At 39.2% G+C, this 22494-nt stretch overlaps 1 protein-coding gene across 1 annotated transcript in view; it reads right to left on the minus strand.

Annotated features, from left to right (window-relative positions):
- CACNA1E (calcium voltage-gated channel subunit alpha1 E) overlaps positions 1 to 22494 on the minus strand; it is a 260398-nt gene that overhangs the window by 95864 nt on the left and 142040 nt on the right. Inside the window, exons 8-15 of the mRNA XM_063298452.1 lie at positions 14655 to 14770; positions 10497 to 10550; positions 8373 to 8459; positions 7495 to 7704; positions 5739 to 5851; positions 4456 to 4568; positions 2509 to 2640; positions 1679 to 1751 (exon numbers count right to left, since the gene is read on the minus strand). Of these exons, the coding sequence (XP_063154522.1) occupies positions 1679 to 1751; positions 2509 to 2640; positions 4456 to 4568; positions 5739 to 5851; positions 7495 to 7704; positions 8373 to 8459; positions 10497 to 10550; positions 14655 to 14770 (898 nt within the window). The remainder of the gene's footprint in view (positions 1 to 1678; positions 1752 to 2508; positions 2641 to 4455; positions 4569 to 5738; positions 5852 to 7494; positions 7705 to 8372; positions 8460 to 10496; positions 10551 to 14654; positions 14771 to 22494) is intronic.

Here is a 22494-nt window from a genome sequence, read left to right on the forward strand (position 1 = left end):
CCCACTTTACTACCTACTTTATATAAGCAGAAAATGGAGTATACATTTCATAATTTAAAAAATTAAAATATTTTAAAGTTTTCAGCTGATCTGATCAAATGATTATTCCAATATATAATTGTCCATATGTGAATTCTAGTTCTTGCCATTACAATTCAAATTTATTTAATTATTAAATCATGTGTGCATTTTTATTAAATGCTGTTGTAGAGTCTAAATTTATAGGGAACTAGTCTTTGCCTGACAGAAAGAAAATAAAACATGTAAAGGAGTTGATTCCAATCTTGGAAGTTGTATTTGAGTCCTATGTAATTAGCTTAAAGTCTATGCTGCTTTTGTACCCACTCAGTACTGATGATTGGTTGAACTGATTTGATTTCTAAGACATCACAATCAAATGATTCTCCATGTTATACAAAGATAATTACAAAATGTATAAACCTGCAGTAGCTACAATATAATAAAACAACACTTACAAAAATTAAAAACAGCAACTTAGAATAATATAAACCACATTTATGGTGCTTCCTCAATAAATTAAATTTAAAAAGCCCTCTGGAAGAGCTATGTTTTGACTTGCTTCCAGAAGGGCAATAACATTGGAGCTGATGTAGCTTTTTAATGTAGCTTTTGTAGGGAGGTTGTTTCATAACATAGGGTCTATTATGGAGAAATATTTCCTTCTAGCCTCATCCCCCCCAACTTCATTTTGGGGAACATAGTGGGAGCATAGTGGGGAACTACAAGTAATTTTTCTGGAGATGTTCTTATAGGGAGAATTTATTTTAGTTGGGGTAGGTGGTCTTTAAAGATACATAGGTGCCAAACTCCATAGTTATAAGCCGCCCAGAGTCACTTGCTGAGATGGGCGGCTATAGAAATCAATCAATCAATCAAATAAATAAATAAATAGGGCTTCATAGGTAAAAATCAGCACTTTTAACTGCTCCCAGAAACCAAAGTAGGACTTGGATCTTGCTCCCTCCCATTTAAATATTCTTTAAGCACTTGACCTAGTTCACATATCTTACTAAGCAATAATGTGATTTGTTTGACACTGGCTTTGCAGAGCATGTGACCTGCAGCTAGGCATTATGGATTGTTCAACAACCACATTTAAACAAGCCATAGATTAGCTTGATCTGTAAACCAGGCCACAATGTCTTATTTCAACCTTCCATGTGAAATTCCAGTACTATTTATTATTTTCCCTAAGTTGACTGATTGGGACAAGAATCTTCATTTGGATGCTTTGTTCAAATATTCCATGTCTGTTAAATAACAAGTAACCGTTCTCGTTATTTTGGATTTGGAAGGGTGGGGATGATAGTTTGGATCTGGAGGAAAGTTTATGTCTCTCCCCAAAACTAACATTTGATGACATAGTCTCCCAGTCCCTCCCAAATGTCCTTTCATTCTTAGTGGGCTCCTCTCTATAGCTATCCATACTGCTTATTATCAATAAGGTTGGGGGGAAAGGCACAACATCAGGACTTGCAATATATTTCACTACACATTACAAAGAGGAAGGGACAGAACTTTGACATTTAATTATCATTTTTAGGAGCAGTACCTCCCTGATATATTATCCCCCCATATGGCAATAAATTACTGCTGTAGAGTCCTATACGTTGCATTTAATTTCCGTAGTTCCAGGTTCCAAAGCACAGAGTTATACCTGGAAAACTGTCATGATGGCTGCAGGAAAGGTGTCAAAATTCGCCGAAGGAGTGCCATCCATAAAATTAAATCTGTTTACAAAAGAAAACAAAAAGGGGAAAAAAAGGTGAGCATTGATGCTAGGACAATTTTTTCTTCTGATTCAGCCAACAGAAGGCAGCAAGAGGTTGCATTATTCTGGTCTCCTTCTATAATTCTCTGTTTCAGAAAGGTGGTGAATTTCCTGTTACTGGATGTGCTCAAATGAAAGCTAGACAGCCATTAGCTGGGGATGTTTTAATTTGGAATCCTGCAGGGGTCTGAAACTGATAATCTAAATGTCCCCTGCATGGCAGAAAAATAGAACCAGGGCAAGATAATACAGTGATAATAGAGCTGAGAAGATGATTCAGGAATGTAGCCATGGAGAACAATGGAGATCTGTTTTAGATGTTTTGTTCTATCTCCTTATCATTAACAGCACTATCTCAATCTTCTGCCACCATTTCCCTGGATTCTAACAAATTGCCAGTGCCTACAGATTTCCAAGCCCAGAGGTGAGAGCTATGAATCTTTCAAGCAATTTAAAAAAAAGTAGCTGAAAGATTCTTAGAATGCTTATTTCTGTGACAGCTACTGAATATTATGTTTGTGCAGTAAATCAGCAAGATAGAAGAAAGGCATGCAGCCTGTGGGCATATCTTCCAAAATCTTTTGGAGGGACCCATAAGCAATTGCCTATCCTAGTGTACATTAGTAGCATTATCAGAAAATGTTATGGAAGCTTTATGGAATAACCTAGAATCTTGGGTGACATGCTAAAGAAGCTTTCCATGATTATACACTTACCTGCCACCAAAAAGCTGCATCCCAAGTAGAGCAAAGACTACAATGAAGAGGAAAAGGAGGAAGAGCAGGCTGATAATAGACTTCATAGAACTCATCAGAGAGACCACCAAATTCCTCAAGGAAGCCCAATACCTGGAAAATCCAGATGTTGTTATAGCCTGCTTCCAAAAGCATCACAAGACTGTTTATTTGGGTGGACATTTGGTAACCAGAATTCAGCAGAATTATGTCATAGTATCATAGAATCATAGGGTTGGAAGGGACCTTGGAAGTCTTCTAGTCCAACCCCCTGCCCAGTGCAGGGATGCTCATACCATTCTGGACAAATGGCTCTCCAGTCTTTTCTTGAAAACCTCTAATGATGGAGCACCCACAACTGTAGGAGGCAGGCTGTTCCATTGCTTAATAGCTCTCACAGTCAGGAAATTCCTCCTTAGTTCAAGTTTGGATCTCTCACTGTAAAGCTTCTACCCATTGGTTCTTGTCTTATCCTCAGGTGCTAGGGAGAATAAATCTACTCCCTCTTCCTGTGACATCCCTTCATGTATCAGAAGACTGCTATCATATTTTCCATTAGCCTTCTCTTCTTTAAGCTAAACTTATTTATTTATTTATTTATCAAATTTTATCACCACCCATCTCCCCACCAAAGGAGGGACTCTGGGCAGTTGGTAAACATACCCTGTTCCTTTAACTGCTCTTTGTAGGATTTAACCTTCAAGCCCCTTAACATCTTTCCTGCACTCTTTCTAATTCCTCAGCATGTTTTTTTGTATTGTGGAGCCCAGAACTGTACACAGCATTCCAGATGTGGCCTGACCATACAGCATAGCGTGGTACTATCACTTCCTGTGATCTTGACACTATACCTCTATTGATGCAGCCCGAAACTGCATTGGCTTTTTTGGCAGCTGCTGGACATTGCCGGCTCATCCTTAATCTGTGGTCTACCAAGACCCCCAGATCTTTCTCGCAAGTACTACTTCTAAGCTGGGTACCACCTAACTTGTACCCGTGCATCTGGTTTTTCCTTCCCAAGTGCAGAACCTTACATTTCTCAACATGGAATGTTTTGTTGGATAGGGCCTGATACTCAAGTTTATCAAGATCCTTTTGAATCTTGAGCCTGCCTTCAGGGGTATTAGCAGTCCCCCCACCCCCACTTTGTGTCTTCTGCAAATTTTATGAGCATGCCTTCTGTTCCCTCATCTAAGTCATTTATGGAGATGTTGAACAGTACTGGGCCCAGGACAGAACCCTGAGGTGTCCCACTGCATAACTCCCCCATGAGGACATAGACCCATTAAGGATCACATCTTGTCTATGGTTGTTCAGCCAAGTGTGAGTCCATTTGATAGTGGGAACATCCAGCCCACATTTTTTCACTTTACTGAGAAGGAGACTATGGTCTACCTTATCAATTGTATACTACATCCACAGCATTCCCTTGGTCCACTCATCTAGTCACCTCATCAAAGAAAGCAATAAGCTTTGTCTGGCATGACCTGTTTTTAACAAATCCATGCTGGATTCTGGTAATCATCCTATTTGTTTCTAAATGCTCACAAACCCCACTGCTTAATTATCTTTCCTAGGATTTTCCCAGGTATTGACATCAAGCTGATCGGTCTATAGATTCCTGGGTCCACTTTTTTCTTAAATACTGGAACCATGCTGGCTTTTCTCCAGTCTTCTGGCACTTCCCTTAAGTTCTGAGGAAAGTTTGCATGTTCAAGTGTGTGTATATTAAGGAGGATATGTGTTATTATTTGGTCAGTTTTAGTTTTCTAAATTTTTGCTTAGCTTTTTATAGCTAGATAGCCCAATACTATAACACGAAGGATGACAAAGGAAAGGGGGAAGTTAGCTGTCAGTCAAACAGAGAGAAACAAAGGCAGAGGAAAAGGACAGAGGAAACACTGAGAAAATAGGGAGAGTAATTCTCACTTTGTGACTTTAAAGATCCGTAGAAGTCGTAGGGCTCGCAAGACACTAATCCCAAAAGAGGTCCCAGGTCTAAAGATAGCCCAAACCACTTCAAAGATGCTCCCCACTGTAACCTAAGAGAGAAAACACATGCAGAAGAAATTCTGAAGCAATACAGTGTTCTCCAAACTGCTGCCCTCTGAGTATATTGGACTATAATCCCAATAGTCTCTTTCAGCCAGTATGAACAATGCCCCGTCTCAAAAGGTGCTTCACACATTTGTGCATTCTCTCTTGCTCTCTTGTGCACACAACACACATAATTATACTATGCAATGAAACTGAGCAGTTGCAACAATGAAAGTGCTACGTATTTTATTTCACTCTTTGTAGACCTATCTTGCTTTCTAAATAGTTTCCAAAATCCATCACCTGAAAACAATGCAAAGCACTAAATTACTAAAGCCTAATGGAGACAACACACTGGTCAGTTTTATGGCAGTTGAATAATCAAGGCTTCTTTCAATGAATCCAAAAAATTGTGGCCTGTTGGCAGTGCCGAATAGCTTGTCTTACAGCCTTCCATCTTACAGAATTATTGTTCCAACTATTTCCTGGAGTGAAATTATTCTTAAGCCAGTTTAGAACTGGATATAGGTTTTCCTTGATTTGGCCTATTAAGAGTGGGGACAGGAAAGAAAGGATCAAGAAGCAAAGGTCCTGCTCCCTGGTAATTTCCTCCACAATTCCTGAGGCCTCAGTATAGAAAGAGGACCCCAAGCACACCCTTTATTTCTCCTTTTCCTTGGCCTCTTTCAGTTAAAGAGAGAGCTGCAAGAGATTCCTCCTTAGCATTTTCTTTCCTTCCTTGCCTGGTTCATGAGAGGTTACTCTATTTCTTTTTCACTATTTAACTGTGGGGAATGTGCCATGGTATTCCTGGCCCTGCACAACAAGACTATCTCCTGCTATTCTCTTGCCATTAGCTTGGCACTGACATCTTCCCAGAAATCCACTTCTTTCCTAGTCCTCTCTTAGGAAAGATCTGTACCCTAACAGCCAATTAAAAGGTAGATTTGAAGAAAGGCCTTTCTTTTGACATACATAGACTTCATAGAGGGACTGTATGCATAACCATCAGTTTAATCAAATTACTGTACAACTTTCCTCTGGACCAACTTTCCTCTGTAGTTGGGCTCATCTTTGACACCACATTCTCCTCCAATTCATTTATAAGGGTTTATTCACATTAATGCATTTCCTCCAACTAACTTATTTCCTTCATTATCATTTGTCCTGCTTACCCCACAGTCAAAGCAGTTGAAAGAAGAATGGAAATAAAGGCGTGGCCCCATTCCATACATCTTCAAGGACATCTCCAGGAGAAACAGCCCCAGAAATATAAACTCTGCGTAGTCTGAAAGAAAGCCATCCAAGTGGTTTAGTTCCGGTTCTGCCTTTCCTCCTTATTTACTGTTGGAAGAAAACTTTATAAAAATGAGTGATATACCCTCAAATACCAGGCTGACACTGTCAAATTTCTCTACCTGATTGGATACACAATCATACGACATGGTTGAGAAAAGCTAGTCAGAATCATCCTGGGAGCTGGAAAACGTCTTTGTGACTGTAGCTTATAAAGATGTGGGGAAAATGATAAAAATTGCTTCTTTGTCCAACTTCCGAGCATAAATTATAAAGGCACATCAGTGGATCATTGCCCAATTTCTAGTGCATCATCTCTTGCCTGCTGGTATTCTTACAAAGTAAGTTGGGCTTTTGTATGATCAAACCAAATGTTTAAGAGATTTTGTTTGAGCCTGCCTCTCTATATCATTAAAATGCACAGATTTGTGATAAAAATAAATGGTAAACTAGCCAAAACAGAAGTTAGTCCTTCTCTGCTCTACCTGTCCTTCAAGTTTCTTCTACCTAGACATCCAATGATGTGAATTATTTTGGTTTACTTTAGTTTACAATCAGTAATACTTTAGCAGAATTGCTAAGAAGCAAGTTATTTCTTTTGCTTGTTATTTCATATACAAGCAGCAATATATAATGTCTTTCCAAAAACTGTTCTGGAAGCCTTTCCATGTAGGCTTTAAAGAACCTGCTGTAGGGAATTTAGTGGATTGGGTTAGCAGTTGTATTTTTCTAACATATGCATTTTCTTTTTCACTTTCCCTAATATATGCATTTTGTGCACATTAATGAGTTGTGAACTGCATTACAATATTCAGGAAAATGTAGAAATTTGCATATCACTACTTTCTGGGTTGCAACACTTTTGGGTTATGCAAATTGATTAACTTCACATTAAAATGTGAAATAATCTAATTTCTATATATTAATTTAAATATATTTGCAATATGTTGAAAATATCACTGAAAAGAAGAAAGGCACTGTGACAGTCATTAGTTTTCTACCTATAACAGTAAGCCCTTGATTTAATGATCACAACTGAATGGACTTCAGATGTTATATAAGTATGTGTGTGTGTATGCATGTGTAGGTCCATGTCTATATGTCTCTGTCTCTATAGACTTCACTTACATGGTAAAAGAAGAAACTCAGTCATTAAACCTGACACCTAATAATAATAATAATAATTTATTATTATTATTATTATATACCTTATATTATCTTATATCATATCATATCATATATTATATTATATTAATAATTCACAAAATCATTCCCCCATTCTACAATCTCCCATTTGCTATTTGGGGAAGATTTCAATACCCTTCTCTCAAGTAGATGCAATTGAGGGTTTGCTGTAACTCTTAAATGTGGAGATATGAAGGAGATTTATCTCTGTTCTCATGTACTTCCACATGAGAACACTTCCTCATTGGAATATAATTCTGATATAAATTTCTCTCACAATATGATTAGGCTCCACAATCACCAAAAGACCAACTGGGAGTGCTCAGTCTCTTTGTAGAAGTGCAATGCTTTTACTTATAATGCAGTTGGCTCTAGGCTAGTGTTTCTTACTCTCTTCTTTGAATCTGGTGCAAGAGTGCTCCACAAACAACCCAGAACTCTGTCACTTACTTAGCAGGTGGGTGAGCCATGGAGGCTGCTTGTGATGAACAATAGCCACACAAGCAGTGTTGAGGGCCACTATGCTCAGGACAAGCCAATAGAACACCTGGGACTTCACCATGTGACGGACAGAGATCCGCAGGAGCCGTTCCTTGTGTCGGAAGTATGAGGCCCCATCCAATTTTGCACTTTTGATGCTGGATCGAGCAAGTGGGGTTCCTGCAGTGGAATGAAGAATGCTGAGGGCTATTAGAATGCACTGTAGGCTTTAGTTATTCCATCAAGAGCTTGCAGTTATTCTGTCATTGTATAAGTCTCTTCCTCCATGAGGCCTTTCCATACCAGTTTGAAAGGCAATGGGTTTTCCTCCCACCTTCTTTCCACACAACATCAAAGGGAGCAACCGTGGAAAAAGTACAGCAGTAGCATCTCCCAGTTGACTATATAGCATCTTCTGCTGTCTTGGAACAGACAAGTTATCTACTTTACTTTTTTCTTTTTAATTATCCCACCTTTATTATTTTTATAAATAATTCAAAGTGGGGAACATACCTAATACTCCTTCCTTCTCCTATTTCCCCCACAACAACAACCCTGTGAGGTGAGTTGGGCTGAGAGAGAGTGACTGGCCCAAAGTCACCCAGCTGGCTTTGTGCCTAAGGCAGGACTAGAACTCACAGTCTCCTGGTTTCTAGCCTGGTGCCTTAACCACTAGACCAAACTGGCTACTTCCTGCATACTTACAAACTTACTACATAGATCAGATCTGCTTCTTCTCTACTATTTGAATGTGGTTATTTCATGCTCTGGGATAAACGATTATATTGTACTATTGTACTAGAATGAATTAACTGGCTCAAGGACATATATTGTTAGTTCCATCTTACCCACAGAAGAGATATCCACGCGCTCATCACTGGAGTCACGATTCATGGCTTCCGTCCGGTTCCTTTTAATAGTTGCTCTTCTAAGTACTAAAAAAGGGGAAGAAAAAGTACACCAGTAAATATCACATCTATATGATGCAGTAACAATGAGCAGTTCTTAACATTTAGTTTAGAATGACTGAGCAGAAACCTGATTATTCCTGGAGATACAGTTGTAGTGAGAGCCAATAATAGCTGTCACTGATAAGCATTTCACAGGGTATACACACTATGCATTGCCTTATCTCAGGGGAAGATACAATGCACAACACTTAACTCCACACACTTTTGTTATTTTGGTGTGTGAATACTTTGTTACATTTCCCATAAAAATAAAGTCGGACATTTTGCTTTAGATACAATCTCTAAATCAGTTTGAGGGTTAATCTGGGAACCAGTTGTTCCCAGGGCAGAGATGAATGCTATGTAGGCATACAGGAACTGCTTAGCTTCAAAACCATTAAGTGCTGTGCCAAGTACCCATTCCTTTGGAAGGGGAGGAGGAGGGAGCCATGACCCCAAGGCTGTGAAACCCAGTTATATCTGCTCACCGATAGTGGGCAATCAACTGAAAGTGGGCAATCAACATCATCCTCTCAATACAATTTCTAATCTAGCTGAACCATATCTCTGAGTCTTCTGAAATCTAGCTGGGGAGTGAAACTAAATCATGAAGTATTTAGAGATCTGTGATTTATTGCCAAGCCATGGTCAGGGGAGCCTGATGGTCAGGATAGGGGATATGTGTGTGTGTGCGTCTTGTGTTTGTTATGGCTGACTTCAGCAGTAGATTAGCTAAAGCTGAGGGGACTTGGATATGTATGATTTGGGCTTGTTCTACAGTTACTCTGTTTGGTCTGATATCCAAGCTTGCAAAGAGAAATAAGTCTTAAATATGCTAATATGAAGCTGAACTACTGTATACACTATATTGAAAACTTGGAATACATTGGTCTATGAAGAATGTTGGATTTATTGAGCTTGGAGTGTTACCAAGAAGATGGCGTTTTGTTTTGTTGGAATGAAATGTCTACTTCATACTGAAAAACCTGGATTCATGATGGGCTCACTTTCAGCCTTTGAATGGACTCTTTATCAACATAATGGAAAAACTGATTAATAAGATCCTGTATGGGCATAGATTAATTCACTCTTTAAAAACTGAGTCATCATTCTTTACAGTATCCATGCTTTGTTAGTTACTTTTTTCCTATTTTTTCCCATGTGTTTATTCTGTTTTTTTTTCTTTTCCATACAGAGGTAGCCCTCATTTAGCTACCTTAACTGGGACTGGCAACTTGGTTGTTAAGTGAAGCAGTCACTAAGTGAAACTGTGACTGTGCTTATGATCTTACTTCAGCTTTCCTTTGATTTACAGACCTGTGAAGGTCATAAATGCAAGGATTGGTCATACAATTACTTTTCCATCACCGTTGTAATTGAGAATGGTCACTCAATGAGGCAGTCACTAAACAAGGACTACATGTATTGTTTTGTATTTTGTAGAAGTAATAGTTTTTCTTTCTTCCTTTTAAATGGATATTATGTTATGAAAACTTAAAATTAGACTATTTGTTGACTCTTGGGGTTAGGTGGAGGAGGGTTGGGGTATCTTCTGATGTGGACTGCTATTGGAAACCTCATGCTACCACTGCTTGTTAATATTTTGAGCTGACCCAAATGCCCGGGTGTGGGATCCTTGAGTATGCTAGCACCTGCGTCACTTGACAAACCTGCCATGTGATGCCTTCCTGGCTGCTAGTTTTTGTTTTTTTTTCCTACCTGCTCAAATAGCATCATTGGGGAGGGATCACAATGGGAAAACAATATGTGGGACACACATATTCCTGCTGCTTCTCCTTTGCAAATTCCCTTCTTTCTCCACTTCTGGCTGCCTTTACAAATAGGCAGAGGGGTAACAAAACCTGCATTTGTAACACGCATGCAGTTTCACCCCCCCTCCTGGTGACAAACATGCATGAGCTGTGCATAGGGTGTCAACTGATGTATGACTGTGACAGCAAGTGTACTGTAAATCAATTAGGGAGAAGAGAATAATTTTTGAGAGAGAAGAAGGATCCTTACCTTCTAAGGCTGATGTGCCAGAATTTTTGTTCTCTTCAGCCAGCATTACTTCCTCTATAGAAAGATTTATAATTGGTTTAGTTATACAGTTGTCTAGCTTTCTTGAACTTTAGTGAAGCAAACATTTCTCAGTTCTCATATCCATGGAAATAGGGGAAAGAGGATTAATAAAAAGGAGGATGCAAGATAAATGAAGCAGCACAAAATAAGCCTGGAAATTCAGAAAGATGTAGTTATTCCAATGGAACAGAGCAACATACTTAAACATCTAAGCTTCCCAGGACACAGGACTAGCTCTGAAGAGTCAGAAATTTAGTCTCTTTCAAGGGGTTTCTAAGCAAGGAGTAACATCTTAGGCTGAAGCGTCACAATCAAGGGGGAAGAAAGCATCATGTACTCTGCTTACAGCAATACCTTTTTGCCTTGAGTTCTACCATCAGAAACTTTGAAATGTCTTCCAAGATAATACTGTAAACCGCCCAGTGTCCCCCTCTTGGGGGGAGATGGGCGGTAATAGAAATGCGAATAATAAATAAAATAAAATAAAATATAAATTATCATTTCATTGGTAATAATGGCATAAAAATATTGGAGCTACAAATAAACTTAATATGCAAAAGCAACGTCATTCCATAGCATAACGCTGTACAGGATTTCTACAAACATATATTTTGGGGGATTGTCTTCTTGGTAAGGAAGACAGCCTGGCTCAAAATGGGTCATGGAGTTTTAAAAATTAGCAGTTACATACATACATACATACATATGAAGCATGATTTTGATTTCTGTAGGTGAAACTTAAAATTATGCAGGAGAAATAAGAACAATCTATTTTGTTCTATTTTTCAGACAGGGAAAGAGGAATAGGACATGATAATAAGCACTTAACCTTTTCCCTTTCACTGTCTGCTGAAAATCACCCTGTGCCAGCTCTTTTTTTCCTTGCTGAACAAAACCTAACGATACCATTCATCAGAAGGGATTGCCCCGTTTGTTTCTTTGTTGCCTGCTTGTGTCAGGGGGTGGGGGGGTGAGTGGATTATTAAGCTTTGGACCAAATTAAATCCCCCGTCCCTGAACAATAGTATGATTTATAACTATGAGAACAAAGAAAAGAAAATGTTTATGAAACTCAGCCAGTGGATACAGACAAAGATGCTACACTGTTTATCTTTGCTCAGTTCAAAATATATCTCTAATAAGAAATCTCAAACTGAAAAATATTGTTAAATGGACTAATTGGTGCTTGACAGAAACCAATTCCCAGCCATTTTGCCAACATCAGATTTGGCTGTTACTTTTTATTTTACAAATTTATGTAATGGCTGTAATGGCTCTGGGAAGTCTTTCAAAATATAAAAATTGAAAAATGGCAGCATAACTCTCTAAAATACTATGATTTTGGACTATAATGAGGATGGTGCAGTTTGCCCACAAATAGGCCCTGCCATGGAAAAATCAGGCTTGACAGTCAACATTAAAGGTACCGAAATGAGCACTTTGAATTGTGCTTGGAAAACAACCAGTAACTAGTATGCATGTTTCAACATGGTAGTGGTAGAGCTACCCTGGGGGATGCCATTCCCGCCCTGTTCAGCCAACTTCAGGGCCAGCTGTAATGTTGAAACTATCTTCAACAGTTGCTCTGCAAAGAAAACACTACAATAATCCAACCTTGTGGGAACTGCTACACATGTTACTTTCCTCCGGGTAAGGGTATAAGGCCCCTTTTGTCATAGATGTGCTTGGCATGTACAGTTCATAACTCTGCTCGCTACACACTATGAAAGCTGGTCTGAAATTTTATTAAAGTATATCTATTTTATACTTGTTGACTTTGCTTCTAAAATTTCCAGGAATGTAGCAAAGTTTTGCTCTATTACAACTGTTATTAGAAGGCACTGAGTTTGACTCATGCTGGTTAAGGGCACTGGGTCTCTGTATGTATGTATGTATCCATTTATCTGTTTCTCTATTTTTAGATTTATTTATGTTCTTAGAGAGAGCTGTTAAAGTATTATTAATAATATCCTTCTATAAACTGCTTCTTCTTTTGTACTATTTTTTTAAATATTAGAATTATATTTAAAAAGTTAAAGTTAAGTTATAGATTCAGCTTCAGCTTGTTCTTATTTATTCATTTATTTATTTCCTAGATTTATATGGCTGCCCATTTCACATAAGCAACTCTGGATGGCTAACACAATACAAACATCAATACAATAAAGGATAAAATAAATAAAATGCATAAGACAAGCAAACAGAAAATGGCCACCAAGGATAAACCAATCAACCACAAATACATTCAATTTACAGGCTCACCCATTCCTGATTCCCATGCCTGAGAGAAAAGCCAAGTCTTAACGGCTTTGTGAAAGGCCAGCAGGGTTGGGGCTAATCTAATCTTGGGAGGTGTGGTGTTCCAGAAGACAGCTACAGAAAAGGCACGCTTCCTGGGTCCCACCAGATACCCTAATCATCAGGACATGATGCCCTTTCTGACAGATCTGATGGGATGAGTAGGGACAATCTCTTACAACCTGAAGATATGCAGGAAGTTTTGAGGTATCTAATCCTGAGCTCACAGGAAAGGAGAAGTACTGTTCAGCATCATCCGTGTATTGGTGGAAGCTTGTATGATTCTCCAGGCTCATGTCTGACTCTCCCAAGCAGCTTTACATAAATGTTAAGTAACATGGGAGATGAAGCAGAAATTACCCTATGTTGACAAGGTAACAGTAGGTCCATCAAAATCCATGCCTCCAACCCCAGCATCCTCAAGTACTAAAATCCCCTGAAGATCCAGACATATCAGCACATTTTCCTTAATTGTGTTTCCTGATACAAATTGTTTATTGGGAAGACCATTTAATTAGGAAGAAGAGGAACGTCTCCATGCCAAATCTATGTCTGATCCTAAACTAAAAAGGATCTAGATAACCCAATTATACTTGGATATTTTATATATATATATATATATATATATATGATAAAATCAGGGGATGGGACTTCAGATCAACAGATACTTTGTTTTTCTTGAAAAGCCCTTATTCCAACTTAAAAAAAAAAGTAGGAAATTCAGACTGGCTGTGACAATTAGAAATGTCTGTCTCCTTTTCCATTGTCTGGAAAAAACAGAATCAAACCCAATACATTTACAGAGGGGTGAATTATTTCATCATCAATTTTTATTAGTGTTATTATTCCAGAGTTGTAGTTTCAAGTAATAGCACTGAAAAAAAGAGCAATAATTGAAATATGTTTCTTAAAAATGTGAAGCTAGTATGTTTCTATGAAGCCCTCTTTTTGGATCTGAACTACTATGGAAAAAAATGTTTGCATCTCAGGATTTTTTCTTCTCTTTGTTTCTAAGAATGTCCTGCATAAAGCAAGCAAACAAACAAAAACTAAAGCTAAAAGCTGTAAAAGGCATGTGATGTTACTGTTTGGAATTAGAGATTAACAGTGTTAATCTATGCATGTGTAATTAGAAGTAAAAATAATTCAGAGAAATCATCAGCAAAATGATTCAGGCAAACACTAGTTGCTCTTTCAAGTAAAATAGATCTCTCCTTGAATTATTGTGTTAATTTCACTTTTTTCATGAAATAACTTTCTCCCCAACTCTATCTTATGACACCACAACAATGTTAGATGAAATTATCTATCTACATTGTTGTGTAGGAACAAGGAATACATTTTATTGGGATTTTTAACTGCCCTGTGAAGGCTCTTTATAGATTCTTAATCTGCTTAAGCTAAAAAAAAAACATGTCTTTTTAAAAATGGCATGGCATATTTTAGCAAACTTAAAAAAAAAACTTACCAGATGCTCACACCTACACAAGAGGTATGCAGTGGAACACTTCATTTACAAATAAGATGATAACAATCCAGAACAATCTAGAACAATACAACTTGTTAAAAAGGAACATTAAAAAAAAGAAGGAAAGAAAGCAAGCACATTTTTAGAAACGAATGGAACAAGACTGAACATAGGGAAGAAGTTGTTTCACTGTGTCACCAGCAGTATTGGGTGCAAAGGCTTGGACAGTTATTTATCTCTGTACTGATTGCTGTGGTTCTCTGAGGGGGCAGTTCAACAGCTCCAGTGATTAAATTGGCCCTGGAAATGCCTCAGCACACAGCCTGTATTACCTGCTTTGTCTATCCAAGCCCGGTAGCCATTCAGCTCCCGCTCAATCTGCTGCTGTCTCCTCAGTTTCATGAAAGCCCGGCGATTTTCCACTCGCTCTCTCTCTTTGGCAAATTCTCTGTAAAAGGGAAAGGCCAAGAATCAGTCAGTTTGGATTGTATTCAGACATAATCAGGGTCAGGAAGGAAAAGGGTTGTTTTAAGTGCATAACAGAAATACTATAGGGATGATTTTCATCAGCTAGTTTTTTCACCTCCTTAAAACGAGTTTGATTTGAGCTGCATTGGAAATCTGCAGACCTATTCAGATATCAAGCTGCAAGAAGCATGGCTCTCTCTATATGTTAGTGAGTCTCAGATTTACAGAGTATTAGCAGTCAGTCCATGTCAGTCCTTCCAGCCAATACTGAAAAGAACTGTCAGACAATCAGAGCTCACTTGCTATCATTTCATTCTGGCCAATGATTGTATGCCTTGCTTTGCCTTTCCCTTCTCTTCTGGTTCTACTGGGTCCTTGCAAGAAAATAAATTGATAGTATGCGCCATCTCCCATGCTCTATATATTTATCTGCATGCATCTGTGCACATTTGTCTATTATTCTAATTTCCAGAGATAATTTGAAGGGAAAACTGAAAATGGGTGTCAGATGTAAAAAAAAAAAAAAGCATATATGTTGAAAACCCTCAAAACCTTCCTGTGATGCCAAATCTCTATTGCTTTCTGAAACCCTACTACCTGTAGTGCTGCCAGACCTGCAATTCTGGATTCAGGCACCTTTCCTGGACCAGATTGATACAATTGCTCTGATGGGAGTCTTGGACAGGTAGTCCAGGAAAGATGAGAATCCTCTCCAATGGGAGGATAGACTATCCTTGAGTACAAGCCAATTATACTTTTCTGTTTTTTAAAGCAGCACCTGCTGTCCTAAAGAAGCATTTTCTTGTCCACAGTTACCTGCTAAGCATCACAGCTATCCCTAGTTCAGTTGGTTGGCAAGAGCTGGGGTGAGTGCGGGAGCTCACTCCATCATGCGGTGCTCGTGTCTTGAACCACCAAACTTGAAACCTTCTGGTCAATAAGCCTGGTGTCTTAACTACTGAGCCACCATGCCCCCCCCCACTTGCCCCAGCTCTTGCCAACCTAGCATGCAAATGTGAGTAGATAAATAGGTACTGCTTCAGTGGGAAGGTAACAGCGTTCCGTGACTGTCAAGCTGGCCACATGACCACGGAAGTGTCTTTGGACAACGCTGGCTCTTCGGTCATGAAGCAGAGATGAGCACCACCCCCTAATGTCAGACACAACTAAACGGGAACCTTTACCTAGTTCAGTAGTCCAATAATCACAAATAGATGGATTGAGTTCAGGGGACGAAAGTACATGCTCCTCCTCCTCTAAGCAGTTGTGAGTGTCCGTTTGAATAAACTGGACCCAGGAGAATGGTCATCAGACTGTTGGCTTTCCCTATGAACTAATCCACATGTTCCACATACCATGCCAATGTACTGCTTGATGTATGCTGGTCAAAACTGCTTCTCACTATCAGCCCAATAAGAGATAGGGAACATGTACTAAATATATGTCCTCTAGTTTTAGAATCTGAATTACAGCAGTGCTGAAAGACCTAAAGAGCCAGGTTGGGGACAAGTCATCCTGGAGAAGGCCTATCTATGTGGTCACTAAAAGTCAACGTCAGCTTGATAGCCCATAATCAAAAGTTTGAGTTCATACCTGTCTCTCCAGTAGACACTTATGATTCCACACATTCCCTATGCACTAGCTTTCATAAGCAAATTATTTTCTGTCTCTCTGACATGCTGAAATGTTGCTGATAGGCTGGGGGCATGGATGCATTATTCAAAAGAAATATACACTGCTGCAGCTTTGCTACATAGATTCAGGATCTGCTGAAGATGTGAAAGGGTGAAGAAAAGATTGAAGAATCTAATCTCCTTGGTAAACACAATCCCTGCAAGAATTAACTTCTATGGAGTCCACTCAGTGCTCTGGATTTCTTCCTCATTACATCTGTAAAGCTGACACTCCAACATAAACATGAGCAGAAGAACAAAATATAATGCTGTTGACGCAAATACAAATAGTGTGTGTGTTTGTCTCTTGTTGTACAGCTCTAGTATCACTGAGATTGGTTCCAACAAAATCTAGAATTTTTATAGATCCACCTCTGCAGAAGGATATTACAACCAATGCCCACAGACATAGCCTCAGTTTAAAGATATATCAACTAGGCCAAGGGTGATCAACTGTTCTTATGCAAAGTTGGTGTGGATTTGATCAGATTCTTGGATGGAAGACCACTAAAAACCTAATACCATGCCAGGATATCTGTGCCTCGCGCCTACAAAAATTAGAGCCCCTCTCACAGAAACAAATTATATTTTTTTGTTATTTGTATGATGAAAAACTGTAACAAAGATATTTTCTTGAACTAATAAATAAAAAACGCAAAGATAACTACAGGTGACAGCTAGTGTGGTGCAGCAGTTAAGGCATCAGGCTAGAAACTCAGAGACTGTGGGTTCTAGTCCCACCTTGGGCACAAAGCCAGCTGGGTGTCCCTGGGCCAGTCACTCTCTATCAGCCCTAGAAAGGAGGCAATGACAAACCACTTCCGAAAAACCTTGCCAAGAAAACTGCAGGAACTTGTCCAGGCAATCTCTGAGAATCAGATATGATTGAATGGATTAAAAAAAAAAAAGCTACAGGTGGCAGTACTTATTAACTTATTAAAATGTTCTTTGGCAAACATGCTGTCATATCTCAGACAATGTTTTGCTATGCCCCCCAAATTAATCAGGATAATTTTGATCACTCATCTACCTACAGAAATTGGTATACTCATAGAAATATATCTATCACCAGAGGATGTGGGATGGAAGTGCTAGGCCTGCTTGATTGAAAAAGTGCATGTTTGATTTTCATGTTTATATTTGCTTTTGATTCCACTATTGGACTTCTTTATGTTTTATAATAATTAGTATATTACTGATGTTGTGTGAATTTTGTAAGCTTAACCCCGCAGGTTAAGGCGGTCCCAATCTGTGCCTCTTGGAATGGCTCACCAATTCCTCAGTGCTACGCATGCGCTTAACAGTCTGGAAAGGAGCCCCCTGCTCACCATCCTTACTCATGACAGTAGCACTGAGGAATTGGGCAGCCGTTCAAAGAGACACAGATCGGGACCGCCTTAACCTTTGGGGTTTATATGTCTGGGTTTTTCCCACGCTTCTTCAGTTTGTTAGGATTCCTGTTATGTACAAGCAATAAAACATTAGAGACCAGTTCCTTGTCTCAGCGTGGTTCCTGGCTGTTAGGACACTCTGGGTGGTTTACAATAAAATAACACTAAAAACATAACCACCTAAAATTACCATTAAAATATAAATAAAAACAAATGTAAAATCCAAGTGGAGATGGAACACAATCACTAAGAGGTGCTATGGCGCCAGCCATCCCCAGGTGGAGCTATCACTCTCCTCCCAAGCAAGGCAGCAGAACCAGGTCTTCAGTTTCTTCCGGAAGTCCAAGAGCGAGGAAACCGGTCTCAGCTCCAGGGGCAAGATGTTCCAAAGGGTGGGTGCCACTGCAGAGAAGGCATTGGGGTTCCTTGGGAGATCACAATTTATTTTAAAAATTATTTCAAATTCAGGCAACTTCACATTAAATAGGTAAGTTTCTGTCTTTATTTTTAGGTTAAGAACACTGTTGCCATACACATGAAACAAATATAGTAATTTTGTAACTTCTGGCCTGTATTTGAGCCTGAATGTGCAGGGGTTCCCCAAGGCCTGAAAAATATTTCAAGGGCTCCTCCAGGGTCAAAAAGTTGAGAAAAGGCTGCATTAGGCATTCTTAAGAAATAAAAATAGGTGTGACTACAAATCAGTATTTTGTGCGGAAGCATGTCCACCTGCCAAGCAAAGAGAAAACAGTAAGCTATGTCTGTAGAGAAAATCCTGGGAGGTAGAGGCAGACAGAAGCAAGTCAGCTCCCCCATTTTAGGAGACTGCCCATGATATGCACTTAAATTCAAAATGTACCTACCATATCTAATAGATTTTATCCCTGATACAAAATTGGCTAATATGACAATGCAGCATAAATGAGGCAATCTAATCTAAGAAGTATAAGTTTCAAACATTTCCCAGTATTTCCAGGCTTTATTTATTTGGTAGGCAATCCATTCAGATGTCAGCTTTCTAAATTTGTCTTCTGCAATGAAGACTAATACAAAGAACAGAAGCTGGAGATGATGCCAGGATCAAACTTACTTGACAAGAGATAGGAAAGCAGATTGATTCATATGTTTATGAAATAGCCTTTGGAAATGCAGTTTCATTGTAAAGCCTGACCCAAATTAATCTGTGTTCATATAGATAGCATTTTGCTGAACCTACACACTTTTTAAGGAGAGGCATATTTTCCTATGAATAATAGAAAGGGTGTATCCTTTCCCAAGAACAATATGCTAGTCAGTGAGAACTTGTCAGATGACAGCAGCTGAAGGTAAGTAGGCATCTTTTTGACAAAGACAAGGGACCTTCATACTTTCCCAATGAAAAGTCACAACGGCTGTAAAAGAAAGATCAAACCAAGAGATCCATAATCAACATATGTAGTGGGAAGCACATTCAATTTAAGGGCATGCTTAGAAATAAAGATGATTCTGGAGGAAGGTGCTTTCTTTGCAGTAGTCCAACTTTTGGTCTTTAAAAAAAAATAAAGAGTAGAAGAAGCACCTAGTGAAATATCCATGAATGCATTTGGGTCCATGGATATCACCTGGAGCAAACATGGATTCCATGCCCATTTTGGCACCCCCCCAGCGCTCATTTTGGCACTTCCCCAGCACGGCGCCTGGGGCACATGCCCCTCTTGTCCCCCCCCCCCCCCAGTTGCGGCCCTGATCACAAGCAGTATTTGATTAACTATCTCTCTTCCTATTTCAGAAAGGCCCACATATTTTAGACTTTTTTTGTAGGAAAAGGATCCAACTTCTCAGTCCTAATAATTGTCTTTTTCTGCATCTGTTCTGCATAATTCTTTATGAGAAGCACACTCCAGAACTCTATATGGAGTTGCACCTTTGATCTATAAAAAGAAACTATGGCACTGGCAGGCTTATTTTCAACCCATTTCCTATTAAACCTTAGCACACACAAAAAAATACTTTTTCATTGGCACTGTGTATGTGTTGAGTTGACACATTCACTGAGTTATTCACATTTATATTTAAAAAAAAAAAACCAGAACTTTCAAATTAGGATTCTTGAGAACTCTCCAGCGAACGCCTATAGGGCTGAGTGACTTGTTAATTTGCAATTTATCATGTAGCTTTTAAACGTCGACCTTTAGCCACATTCAACACAGCTGCTTTGCTGTGCTCTACTCCTATTTGTCTTCTGCAATGAAGACTAATACAAAGAACAGAAGCTGGAGATGATGCCAGGATCAGACTTACTTGACAAGAGATAGGAAAGCAGATTGATTCATATGTTTATGAAACAGTCTTTGGAAATGCTGTTTACCAGCACGTCCAAATACTTGCTACCAGAGCCAGCAGGAAATCTTGCCACCTTAAATCTTGCTACTTGCACAATTGTATCTTTACCATGTACCCAAAACAGGCCTGCGCTGTCCATACAGTTTAATGTGCAACATTCTAAGGGCTGTGATTGGTGGTTCCCTTGGCTGAAATTCTAGCCCTGCCCAACATCACCCACCATGTGAAAACTCCCTCTAATTGGCATGCACTATGTATGCATTTACTCCATACACTGCAGGTGTTTGTTTTTGTTTGCTTTTGATCTGCCCGGGACTATCCACGTGATGCTGTTGACATACTTTCCCAGGGCCTGGAGGCTGTGTGGGTGTGACAAGCTTCAGTTCAACCCTGACAAGACTGAATGGCTGTGGGTTTTAGGGCTCCCCATATCTAGTGATTTTGCATTGTTAATTCTGGATGGGGTGCCCCCCTCAGGCAGAGTTGGTGTACAGTCTGGGGGTCTTCTGGGACTCATGGCTCCTGCTTAAGGAGCAGGTGGCAGCAGTGGCCAGGAATGCCTTCACACAAATATATATTGTACACCAGTTGTACCCATTTCTAGATTGGGAGGCATGGGTCACTCATTTCCTAGTCACCTCCTGACTTGACTCCTGAAATGTGCTCCACATGGTGCTACCCTTGAAGAGCATTTGGAAGCTTCAGCTGGTTTAGTATGCAGCAGAATGTGCAGTACTGGGCGCAGCATGGCACACCCATGTAACACAACTGCAATATGACCTGACCTTGTGGCATTTCAGAAGGCTGTGAAAACCTGGCCTTTCTCCCAGGCACTGGGGCTGGGATGTTTATGGAGCCCTGGTGTGTGTGTGGGTGTGTCTGTGTGTCATGTTGGTAAGGGGGAGTTTTTTACAGGAATTTTTAAAAAATGATTATGTATTATATTTTAATATTTTATTGACCACCTAGAATTCTATTGATTAGATGGGCAGCCATATCAATGTGTTTACTACATAATTAATTAATAAATATACCTGAAAAAATGACTGAGCTTTCTTGAGGAGGGACAAAAAGCAAATGGGAAGAAAAATTAGCATGGCCTTTCCATTCAGTATGTTTCTCTGTTTTGATTCATATAAAGCTTTGTTTACAGATTCAAGTTCTCTTGGTGTTGTCATGGCAACTCAGGCAGAAATATATGTGTGTATATACACACACCTCTCCCCAGATGGGATGACCTCTTTCTCCTATCTATTTATCTGTAACTATATATGATGGGCATAAACATATCTGACAAAACAAATACAAAGCTAGCTATTGATTGTTGTGATAGTTATAAACCATTAAAATGTGTGGAAATCAAAAGAGATTATACTCGGCACGTGGAATGTGAGATGCCTAGACACATTGCAGAGATAATAGTCCCATAGATTTTGAAGGCAGGATAGACAACGGCTGTAACTTAGCCCTTCTTGCTAAGGAATAGCCACTGCCTTTGGCCGCTAGAAGTTTGCTTTCTGACATCCATATTGAGGCAATCCTGTCCATAACTATACATATTCCCAAAACAAGCCTGGAGTCTGTTGTTTTGGCTGTATGAATAGGGGTTTCCAGCTCTGCTAAAGCAAATACCAGCTGGCCTGGAGACTCCAAAGTACAGTATTTCCCACTATCATTTTAAATACTATTCAGTTCAAAAGTTAAAAGCACCAGGCTACAACCAACCCTCCTCATAATTTGAATGTCAGCCCAAGAACCTGTTCAATATTTGCCATCAAACTGTAATTTTATTACAGAACAGGAAAGTTATTAAATACATGATATTAATAATTTTACCTGTACTTAATTTTAATTTAATTAAATGAAACCTATTTTATTTCCTGGCCTCTGTACCTCATTTGTCTTATTAGTCCATAGCTATTTTTGGAGTATGACATTTCAAGACCAAGAGTATAGCTCTTGGCCCCAAAAAGATTGTGCATACCTAGGGCTACCCAGTCTGGGCTGTAAAACTGTCCAAGCACCAGGTGGCAGGGAAGAGATTTTCTTTCATTTTTTACTTCCATCTAATGACCATACAGACTTTTGCAGCTCAGATATGGCAGCCCTATACTCTCCAACTTCGAAGTCCATCTACCCTGCATCTGATTTCAAGATTAAAAAAAAAAAAAAAGGCAATGTAGGAGTCTTTAAATTGCCCATCAACTTCACCAGATCAGGGAACAGAGCAGCCACACTGATCATCTGGCCACATCCTTTCCTGCAAGAATCAGATACGTTATATTTCTACATAATTTACAATCAATAATTATAGCTTG

Source organism: Candoia aspera, chromosome 3 (genome assembly GCF_035149785.1).
Source record: "Candoia aspera isolate rCanAsp1 chromosome 3, rCanAsp1.hap2, whole genome shotgun sequence".
Taxonomy (NCBI): Eukaryota; Metazoa; Chordata; class Lepidosauria; order Squamata; family Boidae; genus Candoia; species Candoia aspera.